The sequence below is a fragment of the Schistocerca cancellata genome, chromosome 5 (assembly GCF_023864275.1).
Source record: "Schistocerca cancellata isolate TAMUIC-IGC-003103 chromosome 5, iqSchCanc2.1, whole genome shotgun sequence".
NCBI lineage: Eukaryota > Metazoa > Arthropoda > Insecta > Orthoptera > Acrididae > Schistocerca > Schistocerca cancellata.
In genome coordinates this window covers 578,016,747-578,037,003 of record NC_064630.1, presented here as the reverse complement: position 1 = coordinate 578,037,003, position 20,257 = coordinate 578,016,747, and the positions used below count along the sequence as shown (strand labels likewise).

Genomic DNA, 20,257 nt, shown 5'->3' with positions numbered 1-20,257 from the left:
TTCAATAAAATCTAAATTATTAGTGTAGGAAATAATTTTTATTTGTAGAAAATATATTTTGCTACAGCAGTACGTGCAGACTGCATTATTAACCACATATTTTCAGAAGGGGGTATTTCTGTAGATTTTAGAAGAAAGAAATTAAAACACTGATATCAGTTTATGTTAACACTTTTTATTTGCATGCTCTTAAAAATCTTACTTACATTAGAAAACAAATTTCAGTAAATTCTCTAAGCAGTCTTTTCCATTTTTCTGTTGGCCTTGTACTTTAGTCATTCTCCAAATTACCTAAATTTTTTAAAAATTAATGAGATAGTTACACTCATGCAGGAGGTGAGTTAGTCAACTCACTTGACGAAGCTTGAACTTCACAAAATTCTTTGCTGATGGAAACAGAACGATGGTGAAACCCTGCAGACCAATTGTAAATTGCCTTTTTTATTTTATTTTTAAGGCTGTTGGTTTGCTACCACAGGTTCACGAAATGATTAAAGGCATTGGTGTTCACTTAGGCCTTTATGTGAACTGTTATAAGGCTCCAGTGAAAACTTTAATGTGAAATTTCCATTTTTTTTCACCCCACTGTTTTCTAAATGCTCACAGCAAACTACTTGGTCAGATTCTAAGCATCCGTTATTTTAACAATAACAAACGACAAATTGTAAAAGACTGTTATTGTCATGTCTTAATAATGCCAGCTTGTGGTGCTTTGTAAACTTAAAAGAGGTGACCTTCACAATTGTTGTATCAGGACATTACTATCTGTATTACATTCAGCTTCCTCTCACATTTCATCGTGGAAATGACATTTTTATGAGATACACTATGTGATCAAAAGCTCCGAACACCTGGCTGAAAATGACTTAAAAGTTCATGGCACCCTCCATCGGCTGGAATTCAATATGGTGTTGGCCCAACCCTTAGCCTTGATGACAGCTTCCAATCTTGCAGGCATATGTTCAGTCAGGTGCTGGATGGTTTCTTGGGGAATAGCAGCCTATTCCTCATGGAGTGCTGCACTGAGAAGAGGTATCAATGTCGGTTGTTGAGGCCGGGTATGAAGTCGGCATTTCAAAACATCCCAAAGATGTTCTCTAGGATTCCGGTCAGGACTCTGCGCAGGCCAGTCCATTACACGGATGTTATTGTCGTGTAACCACTCCGCTACATGCTGTGCATTATGAACAGGTGCTCGATCATGTTGAAAAACGCAGTCACTATCCCCAAATTACTCTTCAACAGTGGGAAGCAAGAAGGTGCTTAAAACATCCATGTAGGCCTGTGCTGCGATAGTGCCATGCGGAACAACAAGGGGTGCAAGCCCTCTCCATGAAAAACACAACCACACCATAACACCACCTCTTCTGAATTTTACTGTTGGCAGAACACATGCTGGCAGATGACGTTCACCGGGCATTCGCCACACCCACACCCTCCCATCGGATCACCACATTGTGTACCATGATTCGTCACTCAACACAACGTTTTTCCACTGTTCAATCGCCCCCTGCAGGCCCGAGGTATTCCTGCCTGTCGTAAGAGGCGACTAGAAGGAGTCTCCCACCTTCGGCCTTTATGTGATGGTCCCCTGTAAGGTTTGACCTCCATTTTTCAAATTTTTCCCGAAAAGCAAGCCAATTGGGAAAGGGCGCTTTACATGGTTCATCGTGTCCATCGTGCATTGAGATCTTTAGCCCACTTTCCCGTTGTGGCATTGCAGTCCCGCTCATCCTCCATCTCTTGAGCGAGGACACCTTCCTGGGTGCATTTTCCTCCACCCACTATGCAGTGTTGTTTTCTGCACTGACGATGAACAGGGAATTCTTTGCACCTCATATCCAACACTGTAGCCAGACCGTTGTGGTGGGGCCGTCATGTACGCTGTTGGTTGTAGCTCTCTGACTACACATGGATCGCTCTGCTGATGCCTGTGCCTTTAACTCCCCGCTTATGCCAAGGAGTAGATGCCTGTCACTCAGGTCATAAGGACTCCTGGCAATGGCCATCATGCCAGGTGGCCTTTGCTGCAGCTGGGTGGTGCCTGTGGGGAGGGCCCCTGGTCGGATTGGGTGGCGTCAGGGGGGATGACGCGCGATGAAAATTATTACGTCATCACTTGCTGGTGATCAACCGCCAGCAGTCTCTAAGCATTCCAAGTCTCAGTACAATGCAAGGAAGTATGATCCCAAATCGATCCCTTCCTCTGGCCACACTATGGGAGGAATGCCAGGCTGAGGATAGCAGCGAACTTTAGGCTCGTTTCACACTGGGACACTTGTGACGGTCACCGGTGACGGTCACTGATAGAGATACATTCGTTTGAATTGGAGCATTCACACCCGGACACTGCACTGAGTCACCGAGTCACGGTGACTCAGCAGTGACTCACCCTCGCCACATGTGACGGACACCGACACTGTGTTCGCTGTGGTCACCGCCGGACATGCATTAGCTTGTATTGGAGTGTTCACACTGGGACACCGATCACAGACACAGCAGTGCACAGTTGCCAACAGACAGGCAGCCGTTGCTGAGCCCAGTGGTTCTCCACACAGTGCAGCCATGAGTTTAGAGTTCATCAACACAGGAGATTTTATAAGTGAAGTGGAAAGTCGTCCCGTTATTTGGGATATGAAAAGCAATGACTACAGTAACAAATGAAAATGAAAGCGTGGCAAGAAATTATTACGAAGTTTGTGCCTGATTTCGATGAAAAGAGCATAGATGAAAGAAACAAAATTGGTAAGTTCTATATTCTTTTTTCACTTTAATACCGTATTTTTCGGACCACAAGAATAGCGAAATATATTTTCTACCCCTGTACGAGGCTCGGAGGTTAATAACCTACAAGGAGAATGCTAGTAGTTCATCAAATGAAGTTTTTGACATTCGAAAATACTGAAAAAACTTCTTCTCAGATTGTCTCAGATCGTCATAAAGGGTGTAATACAATCCTTTCTCCAGCCGATCACATAGCAGTGGATGTATGTGTAATGAACGTTTTGTCTTCATTCTCCTCCTCCTCCTCATTACAAGTACTAACAACAATTCCTCCTCGCTCGAGTCCATTTCACCAACTAATCAGTTGGCAACAGCTGCAGTGTGGGACACCAGTGGCCCAGGAGTGTTCGCCACAGTCACCGGTGACCGTCACCGGTGACCGTCACAAGTGTCCCAGTGTGAAACGAGCCTTATTCGCCCGAGAGCTGATGGGGACTCCTTTGTATCGATGAAGCCTCAGTTTTTTGTAGAGAATTTAGAGGACAAGTTTGGGGAGGTGGAGGGCTTGTCCACAATGCAGTCAGGGTCAGTTTTGATAAAAACTGCATCCTCTGCCCAGTCACGGGCATTACTCACTTGTGACAAGCTGGGGGTTGTTTCCGTTACCATCACACACCTCATAAGAGCTTAAATATGGTCCAGGGTATTATATTCCACAGGGACTTTCTTTTGCTGTCTGACGATGAGCTACACGCTGACTTAGAGCTATGAGGAGTTCATTTCATCCGGCGCATCCATCGGGGTCCAAGGACTATCAGGTTGCCACCAGTGCTCTCAGAGCCGGAAGACTACACCTGCCCCCTTGATAGTGAGGGCACTTCCCTCCCAGTTGCTCTCGCACCACCTACCTCTTGAGCACTGTCCCCCCAACCATCTGGGACACCAGTCCCCACTTCTCAGCCGGAGAAGCATAATTCTTCTTCGGCTCCTCTCCCTAGGAAGGAGTCCCTTGGGTCACTCTCCTCCCAGCTTTCTGCTAGTGGGAAAGATGACACCCGTCAGTGGCTGAAGTGCCCAAAAGAAGCTGTTTGTAGGGTTTCACGATCATCCTCAGACTCGGAAACTGAATCAGTGAAGCCCTCCCAGCCAGAGAAACTCAAGGATCAGTGAGAGAAATCCAGAAAGAGGACCCCCCCAAGACCAAGGGAATTGCGGTGGCACCTACACCACCACTGCCTACAAGCTCTGCCTCTGAGGATGAGGTGAAGATTCTGGCATCCACTGAGGACCTAGATCTCGCCAGACCCTCAGACGCATTGGATATAGCCTGTTCACGAAATAAGTCAGTGGCAGCAGGTGACTCCCTCATTGTTTCATGCATTCCCAGTCTCATGATCACATCATCCTCCAGTGGAATTGCGGCGGTTTTTTCCACCGCCTGGCTGAGCTACGGCAACTGTTAAGCTTCACATCTACTTTGCCCTCCAGGAAACATGGTTCCCGGCAATGTGGACCTCTGTCCTATGTGGCCATAGGGGATATTACAAGAACCGTAGTGAATATAATAGAGTGTCAGGTGAAGTTTGCGTTTATGTCCTGAACTCAGTTTGTAATGAACCTGTGCCCTTTCAAACTGCTCTTGAAGTTGTGGCTGCCAGGATATGAATGACACAGGAAATAACTGTCTGCAATTTATATCTCCCTCCAGATGGTGCGATAGCCCTGAACATATTGGCTGCACTAATTGATCAACTCTACATCTACATCTACATCAATACTCCGCAAGCCACCTGACGGTGTGTGGCGGAGGGTACCTTGAGTACCTCTATCGGTCCTCCCTTCTATTCCAGTCTCGTATTGTTCGTGGAAATAAGGATTGTCGGTATGCTTCTGTGTGGGCTCTAATCTCTCTGATTTTATCCTCATGGTCTCTTCGCGAGATATACGTAGGAGGGAGCAATATACTGCTTGACTCTTCGGTGAAGGTATGTTCTCGAAACTTCGACAAAAGTTCGTACCGAGCTACTGAGCGTCTCTCCTCCAGAGTCTTCCACTGGAGTTTATCTGTCATCTCTGTAACGCTTTCAAGATTACTAAATTATCCTGTAACGAAGCGCGCTGCTCTCTGTTGGATCTTCTCTATCTCTTCTATCAACCATATCTAGTACGGATCCCACACTGCTGAGCAGTATTCAAGCAGTCGGCGAACAAGCGTACTGTAACCTTCTTCCTTTGTTTTTGGATTGCATTTCCTTAGGATTGTTCCAATGAATCTCAGTCTGGCATCTGCTTTACCAACGATCAACTTTATATGATCATTCCATTTTAAATCACTCCTAATGCATACTCCCAGATAATTTATGGAATTAACTGCTTCCAGTTGCTGACCTGCTATTTTGTAGCTAAATGATAAGGGATCTATCTTTCTATGTATTTGCAGCACATTACACTTGTCTACATTGAGATTCAATTGCCGTTCCCTGCACCATGCATCAATTCGCTGCAGATCCTCCTGCATTTCAGTACAATCTTCCATTGTTACAACCTCTCTATATACCACAGCATCATCCGCCTCAGTGAACTTCCGATGTCATCCACAAGGTCATTTATGTATATTGTGAATAGCAATGGTCCTACGACACTCCCCTGCGGCACATTTGAAATCACTCTTACTTCGGAAGACTTCTCTCCATTGCTCTAAATTGAGAATGACATGCTGCGTTCTCTTATCTAGGAACTCTTCAATCCAATCACACAATTCGTCTGATAGTCCATATGCTCTTACTTTGTTCATTAAACAACTGTGGGGAACTGTACCGAACGCCTTGCGGAAGTCAAGAAACACGGCATCTACCTGGGAACCCGTGCCTATGGCCCTCTGAGTCTCATGGACGAATAGCGCGAGCTGGGTTTCACATGATCGTCTTTTTTGAAACCCATGCTGATTCCTACAGAGTAGATTTCTACTCTCCAGAAAAGTCATTATTCTCGAACATAATACGTGTTTCAAAATTCTAAAACTGATCGACGTTAGAGATACAGGTCTATAGTTCTGCACATCTGTTCAATGTCCCTTCTTGAAAATGGGGATGACCTGTGCCCTTTTCCAATCTTTTGGAACGCTACGCTCTCCTAGAGACCTACAGTACACCGCTGCAAGAAAGGGGGCAAGTTCCTTCGCACTGGGATCCCATCAGTTCCAGCGGCCTTTCCTCTTGAGCGATTTTAATTGTTTCTCTATCCCTCTGTCGTCTATTTCGATATCTACCATTTTGTCATCTGTGCGACAATCTAGAGAAGAAACTACAGTGCAGTCTTCCTCTGTGAAACAGCTTTGGAAAAAGACATTTAGTATTTCGGCCTTTAGTCTGTCATCCTCTGTTTCAGTACCATTTTGGTCACAGAGTGTCTGGACATTTTGTTTTGATCCACCTACCGCTTTGACATCAGACCAAAATTTCTTAGGATTTTCTGCCAAGTCAGTACATAGAACTTTACTTCCGAATTCATTGAACGCCTCTCGCATAGCCCTCCTCACACTACATTTTGCTTCGCGTAATTTTGTTTGTCTGCAGGGCTTTGGCTATGTTTATGTTTGCTGTGAAGTTCCCTTTGCTTCCGCAGCAGTTTTCTAACTCGGTTGTTGTACCACGGTGGCTCTTTTCCATCTCTTATGATCTTGCTTGGCACATACTCATCTAACGCATATTGTACGATGGTTTTGAGCTTTGTCCACTGATCCCCAACACTATCTGTACTTGAGACAAAACTTTTGTGTTGAGCCATCAGGTACTCTGTAATCTGCTTTTTGTCACTTTTGCTAAACAGAAAAATCTTCCTACCTTTTTTAATATTTCTATTTACGGCTGAAATCATTGATGCAGTAACCGCTTTATGATCGCTGATTCCCTGTTCTGCGTTAACTGTTTCAAATAGTTCGGGTCTGTTTGTCACCAGAAGGTGTAATATGTTATCGCCACGAGTCGGTTCTCTGTTTAACTGCTCAAGGTAGTTTTCAGATAAAGCACTTTAAAAAATTTCACTAGATTCTTTGTCCCTGCCACCCGTTATAAACGTTTGAGTCTCCCAGTCTATATCCGGCAAATTAAAATCTCCACCCAGAACTATAACATGGTGGGGAAATCTACTTGAAATATTTTCCAAATTATCCTTCAGGTGCTCAGCCACAACAACTGCTGAGCCAGGGCGCCTATAGAGACATCCAATTACCATGTCTGAGCCTGCTTTAACCGTGACCTTCACCCAAATTATTTCACATTTCGGATCTCCGTCAATTTCCTTCGATACTATTGCACTTCTTATCGCTATAATCATGCCTCCCCCTTCACTGTCCAGCCTGTCTCTGCGGTATACATTCCAATCTTTGAGTTTAGGATTTCATTACTGTTTACGTCTGGTTTCAGCCAACTTTCTGTCCCTAGTACTATATGAGCATAGTGACCATTTATTAATGAGAGCAGTTCTGGGACCTTTCTGTAGATGCTCCTGCAGTTTACTATTAGCACATTAATATTGTTATTCCCTATTGCATTTTACCTACTCCTACCTTGCCGCGTCTCAGGAGGCGTCTTGTCGGGCCTAGGGAGAGAATTCTCTAACCTAAAAAACCCACATGTGCCCTCCACACGTACTCCGTTACCCTTGTAGCCGCTTCCGGTGTGTAGTGCACGCCTGACCTATTCAGGGGGACACTACATTTCTCCACCCGATAGCGGAGGTCAAGAAATTTGCACCCCAGATCTCCGCAGAATCGTCTGAGCCTCTGGTTTAAGCCTTCTACTCGGCTCCAAACCAGAGGACCACGATCGGTTCTGGGAATGATACTACAAATAGTTAGCTCAGATTCCACCCCGCGAGCGAGGCTTTCTGCCTTCACGAATTCCGCCAACCGCCTGTACGAACTGAGGATGACGTCTGAACCCAGACAGCAGGAGTCATTGATGACGACATGAGCAACAATTTGCAGTTGGGTGCACCCAGTGCTCTCTATCGCCACCGGCAGGGCCTCCTCCACATCTCGGATGAGACCCCCCGGCAAGCAGACAGAGTGAACACTGGCCTTCTTCCCCAACCTTTCCGCTATTTCCCTAAGGGGCTCCATCACCCACCTAACGTTGGAGCTCCCGATAACTAATAAACCCCTCCCCCCGTGTGCCTGCTCAGAACTTGCTGAAGGAGCGGCCACATGTCCACTCTCAGGCAGAGTGGGCGATGCCACATGGCCAGCCTCCACATTGACCCTCCGCCTCGTGCGCTGCGAATGCCGCTGAACCCGCCACTCCACTTGGGGAGAGGGTGGCCCAACCGCGCCTGGTACCCACAACGATGCCTTCGACAGCAGGGACAGTGGGTGAAGCATGTAACACCTCAACCTTTCCTACTTTTGGGAGTTTTTAAGCCCATAACCCCTTGTGGGGTAGCACGATGCTTACTGGCCGTGGCAGAGATGTCGAAAATTTACTGTCCCAACTCGACCTCTGCCTCTTAAATACTGGGGCCGCCACACATTTCAGTATAGCTCATGGTAACACTTGGCCATTGATTTATCAATTTGCAGCTCAGGACTTCTCCAATCTATCCACTGGAGAGCACATGACGGTCTGTGTGGAAGTGACCAGTTCCCCATCTTCCTGTCACTGCCCCGACGTCATATCCATGGACGCCTACCCAGATGGCCTTGAAACAAGGCAGGCTGGATAGCCTTCAACTATGCTGTCACTGTTGAATCTTCCTCACTTGGTGCCATCTATGTTGTGATTGAGCAGGTCACTACAACGATACTTTCTGCGGCGGAAAACACAATTCCTCTTTCTCTAGGGTGGCCCCGGAGAAAGATACTCCCTTGGCGGTCGCTGGAAGTCGCTGAGGCAATGAAAGAGCGTCGGCGAGCTCTACAGTGACATAAGCGGCACCCTTCCCTAGAGCACCTAATAGCCTTATAGCGTCTCTGTGCTCGCCTTCACCTGCTTATAAAACGATGGAAACAGAAGTGTTGGGACAGGTATGTGTCGATCATTGAGTGTCATATGTCACCTTCCCAAGTCTGGACGAAGATTAGACGTCTTTTTGGGTACCAGACCCCAACAGGTGTCCATGGCATTAACATCAGTGGCACACTCTGTAACGATGCAAACGCGTTTGCTGAGCACTATGCTCAAGCCTCTGTGTCGGAGAACTACCCCCCAGCCTTTCGCACCCTCAAACAGCGGATGGAAAGGAAAGTCCTCTCGTTCACTACATGTCACAGTGAACCGTATAACGCCCCGTTTACATTGCCCTGACACAGCTCCTGGGCCGGATTGGATCCACAGTCAGATGATTAAACACCTGTCATCTGACTACAAGCGATTCCTCCTCATCATTTTCGACCAGATCTGGTGTGACGGCATCTTTCCATCACAATGGCTGGAGAGCACCATCATTCCGGTGCTAAAACCTGGTAAAAATCCGTTTGATGTGGATAACTATTATCCAATCAGCCTCACCAGCATTCTCTGTAAACTGCTGGAATATGGTGTGTTGGCGGTTGGATTGGGTACTGGAGTTAGGTGGCGTACTGGCTCTATGTCAGGGCGGCTTCTACCAGGTTCGCTCTACCACTGATAATCTTGTGTCCCTCGAGTCTGCCATCCGAACAGCCTTTTCCAGGCGCCAACATCTGGTTGCCGTCTTTTTTGACATACATAAAGCATACGACATGACCTGGTACATCATATCCTTGCCACATTGTATGAGTGGGGTCTCCTGGGCCCACTCCTGATTTTTATCCAAAACTTCCTGTCGCTCCATACTTTCCATGTCCAAGTTGGTGCCTCCCGTAGTTCCCCCCGTATCCAGGAGAATAGAGTCCCGCAGGGCTCTGTATTGAGTGTCTCTATTTTTAGTGGTCATTAATGGCCTAACAGCAGCTGTAGAGCCGTCAGTCTCCCCTTATTTGAATGCAGATGACTTCTACATTTCGAATTCCTCCTCCAGTATTGGAGTTGCTGAGAGGTGCCTACAGGGAGCCATTCACAAGGCGCAGTCATGGGCCCTAGCCCATGGCTTCCAGTTTTCAGCTGCGAAGTCGTGTGTCATGCATTGCTGTCAGCGTTGTACCATTCACCCGGAACCTGAACTTTATCTTAATGTCAACCCATTCACTGTAGTGGAGACATATCGATTCTTAGGACTGGTTTTTGATGCCCGATTGACTTGGCTACCTCACCTTCATTAGGTTAAGCGGGAGTGGTGGTAGCACATGAATGCTCTCCGCTGCCTGAGCAACACCAACTGGGGTGCAGATCGCTCTACACTGCTGCAGCTGTACAGAACCCTTATTCAATCCCGCCTCAACTATGGGAGTCTGGTTTACAGTTCGGCAGTGCCCTCAGAGTTGCGTTTACTCGACCCAGTGCACCACTGTGGCGTTTACCTAGCGACGGGAGCTTTTAGAACGAGTCCGGTGACCAGTGTCCTGGTGGTGGCCGGAGTTCCTCCGTTGTGGATCCGACATGCACAATTACTCACCAGTTATGTTGCACACATTCGTAGTTCTCCTGAGCTTCTGAATTACCATCTCCTTTTCCCTCCCGCAGCAGTTTATCTCCCGCATCGGCGGCTCAGGTCAGGGCTCTCAATTGAGGTTCGCGTGCAGTCGCTTCTCTCTGAATTGGAGTCCTTCCCTTTACCACCTCTATTTGAGGTCCATTCACATACACCTCCATGGTGTACACCTTGGCTGAAGCTTCGTCTGGACCTTTTGCATGGCCCTAAGAACTCCGATAACCCTGCCGCTCTCCGCTGTCACTCCCTCTTGATTCTTGATGTGTTCCGGGTTTAAGAAGTTGTTCACACTGAAGGCTCAATGGCTGATGGTAATGTTGGCTTTGCCTATGTCTGCAGAGACCATATTGACCTGCATTTCTTGCCCGCTGGCTGCAGTGTATTCACTGCAGAGCTTGTGGCAATATCTTGTGCACTACAGTACATCCATTCCTGTTCTGGTGAGTCGTTTTCCCTCTATTCTGACTTCCTGAGCAAATTACAACCTATCGACCAGTGCTACTCTCACCATCGTTTGGTAGTGGTCATGCAAGAGTCTGTCTCTGCCCTGGAACGGTTCAGTCGTTGGAGTCTGTCTCTGCCCTGGAACGGTTCAGTCGTTCAGTGGTGTTTGTGTGGACCCCAGGACACATCAGAATCCCAGGCAACGAACTTGCTGACAGGCTGGCCAAACAGGCTATGCGGAAACCGCTCCTGGAGATGAGCATCTCTGAAACTGACGTGCGTTCTGCCTTACGCCGCAAGGTTTTTTGGCTTTGGGAGACAGAGTCTCATAACAGTATGCACAACAAACTGCATGTCATTAAGGAAACTGCGAATGTGTGAAAGTCTTCCCTGTGGGCTTCTCGCAGGGAATCAGTTGTCCTTTGTCGGCTCCGCATTGGCCGTACGTGGCTCATACATGGTTACCTCCTCAGTCGCGAGGACCCACCTCAGTGTCGCTGTGGCTCCCAAATGACAGTTGTCCACCGCTTGCTGGACTGCCCACTTTTGGCCACTCTGCAGCGGACTTTTAACTTTCCCAGCACCCTACCTTTGGTGTTGGGCGACAATGCCTCAACAGCAGCTTAAGTTTTACCTTTTATTCGTGGGGGTGGGTTCTATCATTTGATCTAAGTTTTAGCACATGTCCTTTGTTCCTCTGAGTCTTCCACCCTAAGGCTTTTAGGATGGAGATTTTAGTGTGTTGCAGAGTGGCTGGCTGCTCCTTTTTTATTCTCATGGTCAGCCAGCCATGGTGATCTGCTTTCTTGTTTTTAATCTCTTCTCCCTATTTCTTGCATCTCTCTGTGATTTTCTTGTCCTGTTTTGTCCATGGTAGTGTGTGTTGTCCTTCTGTCATTCTTCTGGTTCTTCCTTTCTCCTGTTATTGTGCCGTACGTCTTCTTTGTTTTCTTCTTTCCCTTGGATAATTGTTCTACTGGGAACAAGGAACCGATGACCTCACAGTTTGGTCCCTCCCCTCCCCCCCCCCCTCCCCTTTTAAACCAACCAACCAACACCTGTTCAGTCATCCAATGTTTACACTCCTTACAACAAGCAAGGCGTCGTTTGGCATTTACCGGCATGATGTGTGGCTTATGAGCAGCTGTTCGACCATGAAATCCGAGTTTTCTCTGTCATAGTACTTGCAGTGGATCATGAAGCAGTTTGAAATTTATGTGTGATGTTCTGGATAGATGTCTGCCTATTACACTTTACGACCGTCTTCAACTGTCGGCAATCTCTGTCAGTCAACAGACGAGGTCAGCCTGTACGCTTTTGTGTTGTACAGTGGACCTAGGAATGTTTAGGAGTGTGTAAATCTCGTGTACAGACGTAAGACACAAGTGACACCCAATCACCTGACCATGTTCAAAGTCCGTGAGTTCCATGGAGCACCCTATTCTGCTCTCTCAAGATGTCTAATGACTATTGAGGTCACTGATATGGAGTACCTGGCAGTAGGTGGCAGCGCAATGCACGTAATATGAAAAACGTATGTTTTTGGGCGGTGTCTGGATACTTTTTATCACATAGTGTATTACTTACAATGTTTTAACATGTGTTTGTTCCTGTGTCTAACTTGACAATAATTTTTATCTTCATCTCACATTTTTAGATGAATTCTCTAAAAGGAATTGGCGAGCTCATAACATCTTTACCTCAGAGCAAGTTGAACTCTCCTGGTTGTTTCCTGTACAATCAAGGTATGATATAATCTGTACTAGTGCTTTCCACATCACTGGGAAATGTGTGGTAAATAATGGTTGACAGCTGAACATGTAATGGACATGTAGTAAATGGCTTCTTACATACAGTGGTATATTTTTAATTAATCTGTACTTCATGATTACTCTACAATCATTTCACAAGCGTTGCAAAATATTCCTCACTAAAATATGGTTGTTGAAATTTTGTATTGGCTTTTTGTGAGTGTGTTTTCTAGTGAGTATGGTTCATCATTATGTATGTGCAAATCTTACATATGCTCCAGTCAGATTGTTCTTAGTAGCAACATGTCTCCTCATTAAGTCAATTAGTGTCCAGTCAACAATAATTTCAAGAAACTTTGATAGCAGTAATGGAAGGAATGGGCTGGCTGTGTTCTGGCTGGCAAAATTGTGTGTGCACAGTAGATAATGCCATGTTACTTCCCACTAAATTATAGGAGGATTAGTCTTCTTCAAAAACAAATGGGGGAAATACTCTCTTTTTACATAATTACCAAGAGATCATGTCTTCAATGTGGATGATCCAGTTATTTAATGATATTTATGGAGAATTATCTTTAACCTTCCACTAACAGAATTTTATTTTTCTTCAAATTCCTCTTGTGTATCTTATTGATCTCTGATATTTAGGTTGTAAATGACTTCTTCCTCCACCTTCTATCTACACCTTTCTGTTTGATCCTTTCCCTCCTCTTATGTTGTCTTTTAACATTAGAAGAAAGGAACCCTAAGGGAGGTACTCGCATGTTCCCATTGAGAACCGCCAGTGGCCTTTGTTTCCAGGATACAACTTGCCAGTGCATTCTCTTCATTTCTATCAACCATGTGGCACGCATGGATAATGGAATTTGGAGGTCACTGTCCACAAAAGGCAGGTGTCCAATGTGAATTCTTGGCATGCGACATAAGTTTTTTAATTATCAAATAAATCAGCACTATGTATAGTACGCCAACAGTAAAAGAATTTTTATCATGACTATTGTAATTATTTCATGGTTATTTGTTCTTGGGTCATATTTACAAACTTTTCCTCAGAATTCTGTATGGTAGGATTACACAACACATAGAACAAAAATTTGTTATTTAGTTAGGTGTTCAATAGATCATAATCACTGTGTATATCATGAAAAATGTGTATAAGACTACTGCTGGTCATTGGTCATTTGCAGGTTTTTCTGTGTAATTGACTTATTATTTCTATTCAATAATTCCTCTGTGGCATAGAAAGAGCTGTTACGGAGCAACATCTTTAATCTTCATTTAAAAACACTCCTGCATATTTTGTCCCTTTCTGTCCCAAAGCTAGCTTCATTAAAGAGTTATGCAGATCATTTTTTCTTCTAGTGTTGTACTTGTGAATATCTTTGTTACTCTTACACTTGGCTGAATTATTTACATCAAATTTCATAAGTTAATAAATGTACTGGGAGGCTGTGGTTAATATTCACAGCCAATACCTGCAGGATGATGATGATGATGTTTGGTTTGTGGGGCGCTCAACTGCGTGGTTATCAGCGCCCGTACAATTACCCAATCTTTGCTCAGTCCAATTTCGCCACTTTCCTGGATGATGATGAAATGATGAGGACAACACAAACACCCAGTCATCTCGAGGCAGGTGAAAATCCCTGACCCCGCCGGGAATCGAACCCGGGACCCCGTGCTCGGGAAGCGAGAACGCTACCGCGAGACCACGAGCGGCGGACACCTGCAGGATGTATGTCTGTGAACCCCACTCATAATTTTAAGTAAATGCTTGCAGGGAAGCTTCAGACTGTAGAAAAAACTATGCAAAACAAAGTGTAATTTTAAAATTAACCTTGAAATATTATAGGACACATAACAAGTTGCTTGTAATAAACTTTGTAAATTTTCATTTTAAAATTAGTCATGGAATATTATAGGAAACAATAGAGGTCATTTGTACTAACCTTTGTAGATTTTGAGAAGTCGTAGAACTATTCATAGACCTTCAGTATTGAAAAATCTTCAGGAATTTTGCACTTGATCAAAATAATCAGTTAAACTGATAGAACACACCTAAACAACAAGAAAGCGAAAATAAAATTCAGAGTAGAATTGTTAGTCATTTGTCCTAAAAACAGCTTTTGACAGACACTGCTTGCACCACTGGTGTTAAACTGCTCACTGCACTGGATTGTGAGAGACTTCTCTAATGCTATCCCAAAGATCATCAAAATTGGAACATCCAAAGTTAACATATATTTATAAACTTCCCAAAAATGTCTGCTTGTGTCTGTGTATGTGCGGTTGGATATGGGTGTGTGTGCGAGTGTATACCTGTTCTTTTTTCCCCCTAAGGTAAGTCTTTCCGCTCCCAGGATTGGAATGACTCCTTACCCTCTCCCTTAAAACCCACATCCTTTTATCTTTCCCTCTCCTTCCCTCTTTCCTGACGAAGCAACCGTGGGTTTCAAAAGCTTGAATTTTGTGTGTATGTTTGTGTTTGTTTGTGTGTCTATTGACCTGCCAGCGCTTTCGTTTGGTAAGTCACATCATCTTTGTTTTTAGATATATTTTTCCCACATGGAATGTTTCCCTCTATTATATCTGAAAGATATATTGCTTGTTAAGACTATACCCTAATGTCTATTCTGATTTGCATCAGTTTCCCTCTATTATATCTGAAAGATATATTGCTTGTTAAGACTATACCCTAATGTCTATTCTGATTTGCATCAGTACAATACTAGAAATGAAGAAAAAAATACAGCAGCAGCTGCAGAACAGCACTGCATGAAGAGAGTCCACAGTGTGCGGAACTAAAATCAGTCATTGCATGCCAGGTATAGTTGATTTCCGACAGTGAAGATTTAAGTTTCAGTTTAAACTATTGCTTCAACAAAACCCTTTCTAGGCATTAGTTGAGTATCATAGCGACAGGCAGAACAAGAGGTGTTTTCAAAACAATATACACTCCTGGAAATTGAAATAAGAACACCGTGAATTCATTGTCCCAGGAAGGGGAAACTTTATTGACACATTCCTGGGGTCAGATACATCACATGATCACACTGACAGAACCACAGGCACATAGACACAGGCAACAGAGCATGCACAGTGTCGGCACTAGTACAGTGTATATCCACCTTTCGCAGCAATGCAGGCTGCTATTCTCCCATGGAGACGATCGTAGAGATGCTGGATGTAGTCCTGTGGAACGGCTTGCCATGCCATTTCCACCTGGCGCCTCAGTTGGACCAGCGTTCGTGCTGGACGTGCAGACCGCGTGAGACGACGCTTCATCCAGTCCCAAACATGCTCAATGGGGGACAGATCCGGAGATCTTGCTGGCCAGGGTAGTTGACTTACACCTTCTAGAGCACGTTGGGTGACCAGTGGTGTACGGCCAGTGTAGGAGATCGCTCCCCACACCATGATGCCGGGTGTTGGCCCTGTGTGCCTCGGTCGTATGCAGTCCTGATTGTGGCGCTCACCTGCACGGCGCCAAACACGCATACGAACATCATTGGCACCAAGGCAGAAGCGACTCTCATCGCTGAAGACGACACGTCTCCATTCGTCCCTCCATTCACGCCTGTCGCGACACCACTGGAGGCGGGCTGCACGATGTTGGGGCGTGAGTGGAAGACGGCCTAACAGTGTGCGGGACCGTAGCCCAGCTTCATGGAGACGGTTGCGAATGGTCCTCGCCGATACCCCAGGAGCAACAGTGTCCCTAATTTGCTGGGAAGTGGCGGTGCGGTCCCCTACGGCACTGCGTAGGATCCTACGGTCTTGGCGTGCATCCGTGCGTCGCTGCGGTCCGGTCCCAGGTCGACGGGCACGTGCACCTTCCGCCGACCACTGGCGACAACATCAATGTACTGTGGAGACCTCACGCCCCACGTGTTGAGCAATTCGGCGGTACGTCCACCAGGCCTCCCGCATGCCCACTATACGCCCTCGCTCAAAGTCCGTCAACTGCACATACGGTTCACGTCCACGCTGTTGCGGCATGCTACCAGTGTTAAAGACTGCGATGGAGCTCCGTATGCCACGGCAAACTGGCTGACACTGACGGCGGCGGTGCACAAATGCTGCGCAGCTAGCGCCATTCGACAGCCAACATCGCGGTTCCTGGTGTGTCCGCTGTGCCGTGCTTGTGATCATTGCTTGTACAGCCCTCTCGCAGTGTCCGGAGCAAGTATGGTGGGTCTGACACACCGGTGTCAATGTGTTCTTTTTTTCATTTCCAGGAGTGTATTAATAGTAGCAGACCTTTTAAGTGTAATCTTATCAGTCCAGTAAATCTCTCTCTCTCTCCACCTACTTCCCACTTCTACCCACGTGACACAACCTCTCACCCCAACATACTAGCCGAACTGCAATCCCAGCATTGTGTGTACGGCCACCACAGTGTAGTGCAGAAATATTGTGTGTGTGTGTGTGTGTGTGTGTGTGTGTGTGTGTGTGTAGGCACATGCTCAGCTTTTGCTGTTTTGTAAATATGTTATTAATCATTCGATGATGAATAAAGTATTATTATTATTATTTTCAAAATGCTTTAATTTCTAATGGAGTCAGTGCATTTTTTGTAACAGTTTATCTGTATGCAAATTTTAACTTTTCAGGCAACAGTCAAAGTTCACCATTACTTCAGACTCCAAGTGCTTCCTTTAGTCTCACTGGTCGTCCATTTCGTCACCGTGTTATGTGGAATCCTGATCAATTACGGAAACTTGAAGAGTGGTATAATGCAGAACGCTATCCCAGTGGTCAAACTATGATAGAATATGCGAACTTTTTAGCTTCTATGAACCCCAGTGAAGCAGTTCCTTGTCGACAGAATGTTGACTATTGGTTTCAAAACAGAAGACGAAGAGACACACACCCAGAAGTCGTTCAGCAAAGAGAGAAAAAGAAACTGTCCAAAAACATGTGGATGGTACGCGAACTGGGAGGTCAGAATGGTATGTCATAGAAGGGATGTTGCTCATAGGCCATTTGTGTCACTCACATATCGAGGAAGTGTAGCACATTGACTGTATGTATTCCAGACATTGCAGCCTACCATTATGAGACTTCCATGAGAGTAACAGAGAAAGATATTCTTATGGTACCCATACTAGTTTTAGAAATGGTTATACTGCTTAAATAATTTTGTGCATGTTTTAGCAGTTACCAGATTAAAGTTAATAGCAATTAAAGTAAATGAAAACTGCCATAATCTTTTACATTTTATAAAAAAAATTTATAGTTTGGACAAGAGCCACATTATTGATGGAACTGTGGGTATACTTATGTGTAACATAATTGCTTAAAATCAGTGATTTCACTATTAACTACTGTAAAGTGTGTGTGCGTGTGTGTGTGTGTGTGTGTATAAAGCAAGCAGGCAAAACAGAATGTGTGCTAGTTTCTGAGGCATTACTCAATGGTTAGTTATGCTATTGATAGGAGTAGCAACTACAGTCATCAGTGACATTAAAGAAAATTTAACTTTATTTTATTTATGCAAATACATTGTTAATGAACCCAGGTTGGTCTAGAAATCAAGCCAGTTAAATAATGAGGAATGTCCTTTCTTGACTGTTCTCTAGTTCTCATTTAGTGCTTAACAGCACAAAACCATCCGAGGAATCTCAGTTCAGTAAGCATGTAAGGAAATTTATTTCAATAGGGCTAGTCCATTTTCAGTTACTCATCTCTGTCATCAGCTCATTGAAGAATTCAAAGCTATCAGTATCACTGCTATATTTATAAAATGCCTGTTCAGAACTGACTGCAGTCAGAATTTTAACAAACACACACACTCAGAACTTAGACATTCATTTACTTATTACTTGTGACATTACATCTTTTTTACTTAAATCATCAGTGTCTAAAGGAATATAATTCCGTAATGATCTTAAAAGATACTGTTTGTTACAATTAACATTGAGCTCTTTGTTTTGTTTTTGCTGTCCAAAATTTTTGTCTGTTATGTCATTTAAACTATTCACAACTTCACTTAATCTCAGAGGTCACATTGTTTATAATCACTGGTACTTAAAGGTTTTAAAGTCAACTGGTAACATATTTTTGAAGATTCTGAAAAACTTTAGAAGTCTTTTATAATCATGAAGTAGTTGACTCTTTTAAATATACCATTGACCACACCATTCACTTAGATTTAAATGAATGGTATGTATGGAAAAAGAAGTGGGATTTGTGTTTCCAATTTTTGTCTATAAGCCATCCATACTTAGGAACACACTGATGTTACATCTGCATTTACTCCAAATCCATAGTCTGTAAACTCCAATGAAATGTTTCCCTTTGCATGACTCATGTTTGAAACACAGAAAGAATATCTTCATGGCATGTTATCATTAATAATGATTTGCATTGAGCCATTTTAAAAGTACCTGATATAATGCAACTTTTGTTTCAGTGCCTATTGGTATCAATACCAAGTATTTGATAATTTCATACTATTGTAAAAAATATTAGAATATCAAAATCGGAAGTACCATAAGATTTTGGAGAGAATCTTTCACTATTAGTTTGATGATTGAAATGTGTGCCGTATCTGTGTAATGCAGTAGTAGGCTTATACCACATGTTGTGTATAATAAATTTATCACATTTCTGTATCATATACCAGTAATATCAAATGTGTACACACTGCTTTGGAAAAGTGGTTCAAATATTGGTTGCATACTCAAGCTGATTCAAAAAAATACAGATTAATTTCCATATTTTGTCTTCTATTCTAATTAAATCCTTTTGTGTTCAAGAAACGCTTAAAAGTGTGTGAGAAATCTATACCTTGTGATTCTGTCAGTATTTATACTTTTGCCCCAACATCAGGGTATCAGGACAATTTTAGGTATTGGTGTTGATACCAAATATCATATTAAATCTGGTCTTGGAATGTCCATCTTCGTATTCCTGTCCATGCATATCCTGAATATCTAATTGACAATCTAGCAAGAAATCATGTGTAGGATACTTTTCACCCTATTTTGTGGAAACAGATAAAACTAGAGAAAAAAAATTCCTTAACTGATTGACTGAAATTTTTAGTATTCACAAATCTAATTACAAATGTGATACGTTCAGTGGGACTTACTTCTGCAATCAGGAGTCACTGAAAAATTGCTTATTCACCACTATCACTACCACCACCACCGCCACCACCACCACTACTACTAAACTACATTTTCTGGTACAGACCTACAGGATATAATAATTATACTATTATTTAATGCCAATTTTGAAACGGATGTAATGTAATTTGAAGTGCATGCTCTAAATTGAGATATTTCCTGTAATGAATTCTGATTGTTTACTTTGTATAATTTATCACTGAATTCTTTATTGCTATACCTTGAAGGTTTACCCCTTCCTTGTAAGAAACAGTACAGTTAAGGCAATTATTTCAATAAAAGCATGCCGTCCACTTCTTTCAGTGATTATTCCGTGTCATTTGTCCAGCTCTTGTCAATGCTGGTTTTAAGTTGAGCTACTTTGAATAGCACATATGTTTCATATCATGGTTAGGTGGTATCCAATGGGTGTCAGAATTCATGCAAGAAGTATTTTGATAGAGAACGCAACTTTATTATTAAAAATAGTAATTTTTTATTGATTAGTAAAATATACATTACAGGGTTATGAATTGGGTAGCATATTAGGTAAACAGTCTCCGAGGCACTGCTGGCACATACATTTTCGGTGAAATTTTCCATGGCCTTTCAGAATAAATGTGGTTGAATTTAGTTGATACAGCTCTCGATTTCCTCCTT

The 20,257-nt window shown here is 43.8% G+C and overlaps 1 protein-coding gene across 1 annotated transcript in view; it reads left to right on the top strand.

The window, feature by feature from the left end:
- Positions 1-19,170, top strand: part of LOC126187790 (protein bric-a-brac 2-like) — a 101,088-nt gene extending 81,918 nt beyond the window's left edge. Inside the window, exons 5-6 of the mRNA XM_049929062.1 lie at positions 12,392-12,479; positions 17,099-19,170. Of these exons, the coding sequence (XP_049785019.1) occupies positions 12,392-12,479; positions 17,099-17,448 (438 nt within the window). The 3' untranslated portion in view covers positions 17,449-19,170. The remainder of the gene's footprint in view (positions 1-12,391; positions 12,480-17,098) is intronic.
- Positions 19,171-20,257: the final 1,087 nt, after the last annotated feature.